Source organism: Arachis hypogaea, chromosome 6, assembly GCF_003086295.3.
Source record: "Arachis hypogaea cultivar Tifrunner chromosome 6, arahy.Tifrunner.gnm2.J5K5, whole genome shotgun sequence".
NCBI lineage: Eukaryota > Viridiplantae > Streptophyta > Magnoliopsida > Fabales > Fabaceae > Arachis > Arachis hypogaea.
The window spans coordinates 117543841-117553314 of record NC_092041.1 but is presented as its reverse complement, the minus strand read 5'-3'; the positions used below and the strand labels follow the sequence as shown (position 1 = coordinate 117553314).

General features: G+C 29.6%; 1 protein-coding gene across 2 annotated transcripts; it reads left to right on the top strand.

The window, feature by feature from the left end:
- Positions 1 to 1845: 1845 nt before the first annotated feature.
- On the top strand, positions 1846 to 7581 carry LOC112756181 (nucleobase-ascorbate transporter 3-like). 2 transcript variants are annotated; one of them, XM_025804648.2, is made up of 14 exons: positions 1846 to 2315; positions 3112 to 3209; positions 4302 to 4478; positions 4812 to 4912; positions 4997 to 5072; positions 5157 to 5216; positions 5309 to 5493; positions 5587 to 5683; positions 6016 to 6102; positions 6229 to 6287; positions 6624 to 6715; positions 6788 to 6865; positions 6949 to 7109; positions 7218 to 7581. In XM_025804648.2, exons 1-14 carry the CDS (start codon positions 2144 to 2146, stop codon positions 7431 to 7433), a joined length of 1659 nt encoding a protein of 552 aa, XP_025660433.1. In that variant the 5' UTR covers positions 1846 to 2143; the 3' UTR covers positions 7434 to 7581. The 2 variants fall into 2 exon arrangements, with proteins under 2 accessions (XP_025660433.1, XP_029149516.1); XM_029293683.2 differs by lacking the exon at positions 6788 to 6865.
- Positions 7582 to 9474: the final 1893 nt, after the last annotated feature.

Below are 9474 nucleotides of genomic sequence, written 5' to 3'. Positions count from 1 at the left end.
TTATGAAACATAGGGCGAGTGTGGTAGTAAAGATTTGGTTGTTTAGTGAAAGAGGAAAGAATGAAGAGAATGAAACAGTAAAGAGATGATAAGAGAAGAGAAGAAAACAAGTTGGAGTGAGTTGGCAAATGAGATGAAAGCAATTTTACGTTTAACTCTGAACACCTCGAACACTGCACATTCCACGCCTTCCAACCTCACACCCCATACTCCCCCCATTAAATTCCAAACATAAAAACAACAAAAACGTTAAACTCAAAAAAAAAAAAGTTTTATATATTTATATAATTTTATTATTATGTACTTTAAAAATACATATTAAAATTATTAGTAATAAAAAATTTTAAATTTTATATTTTAATAACTATACAATAAATACATTAAAAAACTTAATTTTATATTTTTTAATTAATAATTTTATTTTAAGTCCTCAATTTTAAATTTTTTATAATATAATTTTTATGTTAAAATTTTTTACCCTCAAAAAATCTTTTCAAACTCCGCTAATGTTTAAACACATGCTTGCAAACCTCCATATATATATATATTATATATAAATTGATAGTAAAAAAATTTAAATTAGTTATTTTAATTTTTTAATAAATTTTTATTCTATAGAAATTATTGAATATTATTCTTATTTGATAAATTGATTTTTTGTTATTTTGAATCTAATTTATCTTAAAATATATTTTTTGAGATCAAATTATTTTATAATAAAATTTATTAAAAATTTATTTATCTAACATATATGTTAAAAATGTGATTAAAGCCAATAGAAAAATCAATCCATTCAATAAGGGTAATTATAAAAAAAAATAGAGAATAAAAATTTATTAAAAATTAAAGTGTACAATCTAAAATGTTTGGTGACCAATTTGAATTTTTACTTTATATATTTATTGAAAAAAGATTCTTTAAAATAAAAAAATGTAACAAAGTAAAATACTAATTACTATTAAATTTAGAAGTTTTATTATGTTTGAGTTTCACACTTTTATTTAAAAATAATTAGTCTTTTCTTTTATCAATTAACTCAGTTTAGAAGAGTTAAATTTATATATTTGTTAATTTATTTTAGAACATATTGAATTCCCACATTTTAAAATATATCACTTTAATATATAAAAGTTTATGTCCATATACATATATAGTAATACATTACAATTTTGAAAATAAAAATATGTAGCATTTAATTTTTATACATTATTAATGAAAAGTTAAATTTGTTTCCATATACTACTACATTATCATTTGGTCAAAGATAACATTTTTAAACAGTACATAAAATATGCAAGCGTTAAGTCTTCATCTACTGAGTGTTTTTTCTCCCACTCCTTCCTTCTACTTTTCCTGAACTCTACTCTTTCTAAAGTCTAAACACACTTAATACATTAGAATATAGCATTATTTAAAATAAATTAAAATAGAAGAAAATTCTTCTAAATATAATCAATATATACAATTATAAAATACATTTTATTTTGCATTGTTTCATCTTTTATATTTGATATATTTTTAATAAGTAATGATATGTTATAATCAACTAATCAAATATATTATGAATTTAATTTTGATACATTAATAAGATAAAATATTTTACACAATAGTATAATTATAATTTTTTTATAATTATTTATATAATTAATATAAAGAATAATTATTTTTATTAATATGACATTATGCGATTGAATGTACGTGTAAAACGATTTTATACTTATCTTGCATTAAAATTAAATTCATATATTATTATCTTTTTATTTTTTTAAAAAAAACATCAATTAAATATCATCTAAGAAAACCGTTATTCACTTATAAGTGTTATACTTTCTTTATTTTAATAGTTAGAATTAAGCTAAGACCTTAATCAAGTTGGATTAAATGTTATTTTATATAGTTTCTTCATTCATAGCATCAGTAACAGTCATTCCAACAGCACCAGTTTAAGCTTCTCTTTCTCTCTCTCTCTCTCTCTTTCATATGCTTTTTCATTCATTTCAATACACACACCAACCTTCTGAGCTCTTTCTCTCTCTCTCTTCCTTCTCTTTCCTTCTGTTGAAGACAACAAACACAGGATTTGACAGCAAAAAGATTCTGAATTTCTGAGGTTAGAACTAAGAAGAACAAGAGGAAGAAGAAAATGGGTGAAACAGAACATCACCACCACCACAACCACCAAGCACCGCCACCAGTTCAGGCACCACCACCAGGTCCACCACCGCCAAATCTTGGTCTTTCAAGGGGTCCCATTTGGCAACCAGCTGAACAGCTTCTTCAGCTTCACTACTGCATCCATTCCAACCCTTCTTGGCGTTAGTTTCATCCCTTTTTTTCATTCTATATACATGTCTGTGATTGTGTCACTTTTTTAATTGAATTATTGTGGTTGTGCTATATTTCATTCAAGTTATTAAATTATAATCAGTGTTATTTAGTTGGGAGAATATAATTGGAATCTTTGACAGAAACTATGGTGGTGGTGGTTGTTGGATGAAATGGAATGATATGACTCACTTTTTTCTCACAAGGGTCAACAATCATGTCATTCTGTCAACTAAAATTCTGCAAAGTTTCTAACTTTATATAAAAAAATTTATTTTTTATTATTTTCAATGCCAAAAGCTGATAGTAAAGTTATGCTCTGATGTTAAAAGGAGTCAATAGTTCTGTGCATGTCAAAACACAAAAGGGTTGTTGAGTTTTTGTATTATTTTAAAGTGGAAAAAGAATAAAAGCTCAGTTCTTTCAGTTTTGGTGTCTCTATCTTTGTTGTTTGATTTCTTTTTCATATGAGTCTGTGTGTGTATATGCAATGGTTTATTTTGCAGATTGCTTTTCTGGTTGTTACCTTTATTCTATTTTTCTGATACCGAATCTTTTGTTTTTTAAAAAATGGGATGTTCCTTTTGTATTTTTGTTCCTGTCAGTTGTGTGAATTGCGTCAATGAATCAAAGTATCAAACTATTCTTTTATGTGATTCGGTATGTGTAAAAAATTATGTGAAATCCATTTTCTGAGTATTAAATTCTGGTATCCAAAACTTTATGGTGGTTAGTCTTAATCTGAAGTATTCACATTTTGATCATATCTTATAATAATTTTGGCAGCTGAGGCACTTCTTCTGGGTTTCCAGCACTACATTGTGATGCTTGGGACGACAGTTTTCATCGCAACCACCCTTGTGAATGCAATGGGTGGGGATGCCGTAAGTTCCATGTATTCTATCTTATGTTCTTGTGGGTTTAAAATAATCATCAATCTGGACAAAATTGGAAAGTTAATGCATACCAAATATATTAACTTTTCACGTTGTCCAAATTCACAATTAGAATCAAGAATAAATTGTTAAATTAGTCCTTGAAAGATCACTCGTTTTTTAAATTGGTCCCGGAATGATTTTTTTAATCAAATTCGTTCTTTAAAGACTTTAACTTAGTCATGTTAGTCCTTCCGTCACTTTGTTTGTAGATGGTGTCAAAATTTTGCTAATGTGACATGTTAGGCGACACCTCAACACACACCTAGGAGTCTTAATTGACTATTAACATGATTAGTTTATGAAATTAAATCAAATCAACCCCAAATTGAGGGATTTTAATGCTTCAAGTTCTCTCCTCAATTAGGTTTTGATTTGATCTAATTTCATAAGCTTATTATGTTAATAGTCAATTACGACTCCTCAGTGTGTGTGTTGGAGACTTGGAGTGTCACTTAACGTGTCACATTAGCAAATTTTGACACTATTAACAAACGAAGTGACAGAAGGACTAACATGACTAATTTAAAATCTTTAAAGGATGAATTTGATTAAAAAAATCTTTCAGAGACCAATTTGAAGAACGAGTGATCTTTCAGAGACTAATTTGACCATTTACTCTTAGAACCAACCATGTTACCTACTCACAAAAAGTTAGCTACTAAATTCTATACAAAATACTTTTTGAATTACAAAATACAAATAAAAAATGAGTTAAATAATGTATTTATGCAAATATATATAGTGACTGCATTTTGAGATGCAGATAGCATTTTTGTTTTAGAATAGAGGTAGTATATAGTAAGATTTTCCCTTGTTATGCTTTTGTGTAATTGACTCTAGGCCAAATTAATTCTGGCAGAAGTGATTTACTTAGAATTAAGTTTGATGTAAAGTGAATTATATTTGATAGTTCTTCTAAAAATGGTTCTAATAGAAAGAAAGAAGAATTTCAATTCTGTCCAGAACCAGTTCTAGAGTCCAGAATTGATTTTGTGAGTGTCCTACTAGTAATTCTTCCTTTTTGTTATTCTTGAACAGGGTGACAAAGCTCGTGTGATTCAGACATTGTTGTTCATGTCTGGAATTAACACACTACTTCAGTCTTGGTTTGGGTCGAGGCTTCCGGCGGTGATGAGTGGATCGGTTGCTTTCATTCTTCCGGTGCTGTCCATCATAAATGATTACACAGACATGACATTCACATCGGAGCATGAGGTTTGTACATCAAGATAACAGAATTCATTACTATTGAAGTATTTGATTGCAGTTGGAACTTATGTGTGTTCTGAATTCAGTTGTACCATGTTATTCTGGTATTTTTAGGGCGCATTTTTCTTCTTTGCTTTAAGATAAAGCATTCTTGTTCTAATAAACCAGCATTTTGTCAAGTAGTTCCAATCTTTCGACTACCACAAAATAGTTATCATTCCGAGGGAACTAATCTTTTGAGGGTCAAGATTGTGGCTTACACTATTTAACTGAATTGCTTTCTCTAACATGAAAAGTGTTGATCCTGAAGCTAATGTAAATTGACTTTGGCACTTGCAGAGGTTTACCTATACAATGAGAACAATTCAAGGTTCTTTGATAGTTTCGTCTTTCATCAACATCATCCTTGGTTATAGTAGGGCCTGGGGGAATCTAACAAGGTAAATTTATTTCAATTTTCTCAACTTTGTTTCTCACTTTCTCTTTTCTCTTAATACTTTTGGTGATCCTTCTTTCTGGATCAGATTGTTCAGTCCGGTAGTCATTGTACCGGTCGTATGTTTGGTGGGTCTTGGGCTGTTTGCAAGGGGCTTTCCACAGGTAAATTAACATTCCTATGTAATCATTGAGATTTGTATGATCATATTTAAGGGTTCTTAAACTCAATTATCTTGTTCCATGCAGCTTGCGAATTGTATACAGATTGGACTACCTATGCTCATTCTATTGGTCCTAACCCAGCAGGTTTTATTTAGCATCAAAATCTGTTTCTTGTAGTTTTACTACTCTTATCACCTTTTTATGTTACAATACCTTCTTTTTTTCTGGAATTGCAGTACTTGAAGCGCCTTCATCACATTACACAGCATGCTCTTGAGAGATTTGCTTTGCTTATTTGTGTTGCTGTCATTTGGGCATTTGCTGCTATCCTCACCGTGGCCGGTGCATACAACAATGTTAAACGATCGACACAGTTTAGTTGCCGCACGGATCGTTCATATCTCATGTCTTCTGCTCCATGGTATGATCACAACATAGACTCTTTAGTAACTTACAAGTTTCAATGCTCTTTCTGGAACTTAACGAATTTAATTTTAATTTTTTTCCCTTCCAGGATTAAAGTTCCATACCCGTTTCAGTGGGGTACCCCAATATTCAAAGCTAGTCATGTCTTTGGTATGATGGGAGCAGCACTTGTTTCTGCAGCCGAGGTACAGTATCGGTTCCTTAATACACTATCTATTTCAATATATCTGTCAAAACCTTAAAAAACTAAACAGAGTAGCTTGGTGTTCAAGCATCCTGCATTATGCAGGGTCGGGAGAACGGCGCAGCTATAGGATGTAATATAGTCCTTGAGGTCACATGGAGATAACTCAACGATGTTGCAAGACTATCCTTCATAAAAAAAATAAATAAATAAATAATAAAGTATTAAATAAATGTTGATAATGCATTAAAATTAAATTAAGGATTTAATGGTTAATGTCATATCATCCATTAAAAATCCTAAGCTTTTTGCTTGTGGGAATTTTAAATGCAGTCTACTGGTACTTTCTATGCTGCGGCGAGGCTTTCCGGTGCGACATCCCCTCCTGCATATGTGCTCAGCCGAAGCATTGGGCTACAGGTGAAGTTTTAATTTTCTTGTTTTTTAATAACTACTAGTCTGATGATTCTTCTGTCTTGCTACAAAATGATGGTATTCTAATAAAATAATTTTGACAAAAACCCTTGTTTTTCGCTCCTTATTCAGGGTCTTAACATGCTTCTCGATGGCATTTTTGGTGCTGTTGTTGGTACTACTGCCTCTGTGTAAGAAACTTTCTCTAAGAACCTTTGTTGAATGGTTTTCCCTTATATGTTTAAGGTCGAGTTATTAAGAAGTTGACATATTTAACGAATCACTTCAAGTCTTCGTCGATGATTCCTTAACAACGGGACTCAGGACTACACAGACCTTCAATTGAGTCTTACATCATCAGCAGTTGAAAATTTGGAATCTACAAAATTCTGTGAAAAACCAAATTAGTGGCAGCTGAAATTTATGCTTGCAACTACTATGTTATCAGATTCAAACTAATTGAACAAAGATTTGTATATATTCATGTGATCATGTCTGAGCTGCCTCCTCAATTGCAATGAGTGCAGGGAAAATGTAGGCTTACTTGGTCTAACGCACATCGGGAGCCGAAGAGTCGTCCAAATATCATGCGGCTTCATGATCTTCTTTTCTATCTTTGGTATAATAACTTCTTTTTTTACTCTTATATTTACATTCTTTATCATAATAAATTGACAATAACTATTTCCAGGGAAATTCGGAGCCTTTTTCGCATCGATTCCTTTACCAATATTTGCTGCTATATATTGTGTTTTATTTGGTATTGTGGGTAAGTGATGCTGCAATTATGTCAATATGTTGCATATTATTATGATCATTTTTGCATAGTAACTAACTAGCTTTATCTTGCAGCTGCTGTTGGGATTTCGTTTATACAGTTTGCAAATTCCAATAGCATGAGAAACATGTATGTTTTGGGCCTATCCTTGTTCCTAGGGATCTCAATATCTCAATATTTTGCCATGAACACGGCTCCGGATGGTCACGGTCCGACCAGAACAAATGCCGGATGGGTAAGTATCTAATTTTCTCAAGGTTTATTTAGGCCTGGTTTGGTAAAGTTTTTGTATTGCATGAACACATTTTTATTGAGTAATCTAACTTCTCTTTTGTCATAACAGTTTAATGACATCCTTAACACCATTTTCTCGTCTCCTCCAACCGTCGCTATAATTGTCGGTACGATTCTCGATAACACCCTCGAGCACAAGCAAATCGCCGAGAGAGGACTTCCATGGTGGGTACCTTTCCAGAATCGGAAAGGAGACGTTAGAAACGACGAGTTTTACCATTATCCTCTACGGCTTACTGAGTATATACCCTCTAGGTTTCTCTAAAAGTATTCTCCAAACTTGTATCTAAACCTTGCTTTTAATTTTAAGCATAGTTACAAGAAGAACTCTCAAATAGCCCTTGTAAAATATGGATGAGCAATTTTTATCATTGGCAAATTTTACCTTAACCTGTATAAATGGATTTTTGACATATAATTCTTTTTATGTTTTATGTTCTTACATGCAAAAAGTTCATTTCATCCAAATATATTAAGCTTTTTTAGCATGTATTCATGAATCATGCTTTAGTGTGAAATTATGCTTGCATATTCCTTAATCCTTCTAGAGTCTTTTAACTTCTTATAAAAAAGTATAGTATAGAAAAGCCTTTTCTTAATGTCAATTATGCCCTCGTTTATCTCAAGGAATTTCGGCTAGTAAGATGTGTCATTCATGAGGCATGAGATGACATAATTCTTCCCCAGAAAAGGAGGACAAATAAATTGGTTTACTTTGGAGGAAAATACATTTTATAATCTTCCAAATCAAAGGTTAATATACGTTCATGAAAGTTACATTGGAAGTATTCATTATTGGTATTTTTTTTTTTTTGGTAGAAAAGAAGATTTGTTTTTGTCAATTTGTGATATTGTTTACTCTCTCTATAGTGAGGTCATCAAATTATATATTTTTTTATCCATCGAATAATATTAGAGTTAATTTTTTTGTTATTATTAATCAATTTTCTTAAATTATTTTATTTATTTTAAATTTTATTTTTTAAATTATAAATTCTTAATCTTAAATTTTAAATTTAAATTATAAATCTTAAATCATAAAAAAATGAGAAGTTTTAGAATTGAGAAAAATAGTTAGCTAATGTTGATGTTGACGGACAAAAAGTTGGTTCTCTATATATTTGTTTTATTAATAATAATTTTGTTAGGTGTATATCAAAATTAATAATGAAAATTAGATACTAATATAAAATATATATTAGAATATAAAATAAATATTAAAAATAAATTAAATAATATATATATTTATACATAAATATATAATAACTGATTTTGGTGTAAACATAATATTTTTGTATGCCGGAACTTAAATCTTTCTAAAATATTTGAAAAGAAAATAATTTTTTGACTAAGATATGTGCATCAAAAGTTTTGGATATACTAAAAATCAATTATTAAATTAATTATTATTATATATTTCTGTATATATACATTTTATTTCACACTTTTCATATTCCAATATGGTATTTTATTCTTTAGTTTATTTAGTGTATATGTATTATAGTTATAAATACATACAATCAAATAAAGATTAATTTATATTTAACCAATATAAAGCCAATTTTTTGTCTTATGCCACTAACTGACAAAGTGACAATTACCGTCTAGATATAAGGATATGAGAAAGTATACGGTGCTAATATATTATTTGTCAATTTATTATTAATAATAATTAATTATTATATTTTTAATATATATATAAAAAGATACATCAAGATATATATACAAAAATATTTTCATTAGATATAGTCATAAAAAAATATTTTTATTAGACACATCCACAAAAATACTTTTATTAAATACAGTCATAAATAAGATTTAAAAAAGTTGCAAAAATGCTGTTGGTAACGTATACAGTAATTCTCGTTTTTTCCCTCACCTTTTAACTATCTTTGGTAATATTGTGAACTTTGGAGTTTTGTCATCAAACATCCAAATTTTGCAAACATCTACTGCTGTAAGAGCTGGTTGAATTATCACGAAACATGAGCTTTTAATTACTAGATAGATATCTTAAATTCAAGTTTTAAAATAATAATAAAAATTATGGCTCAAATAGTTCTATTTCTCAAGAGTCTCTCCGACAATCAAACTGAACTAATTAAACCGAGTGGTTTCATTATTCGCAACACGCTGTATACACTTTACAATCACATATAGTTTGGTGATGATCAAATTAAGTTGACTAGGGTAGGCTTGACTTGCTTGCAAGATTTATACATCATCAATAAACAAAGGATAATAATAATAATAATAAAAGAAAGAGATATTGACTAAGGTGGCGGATATCATTATAAACCATACAA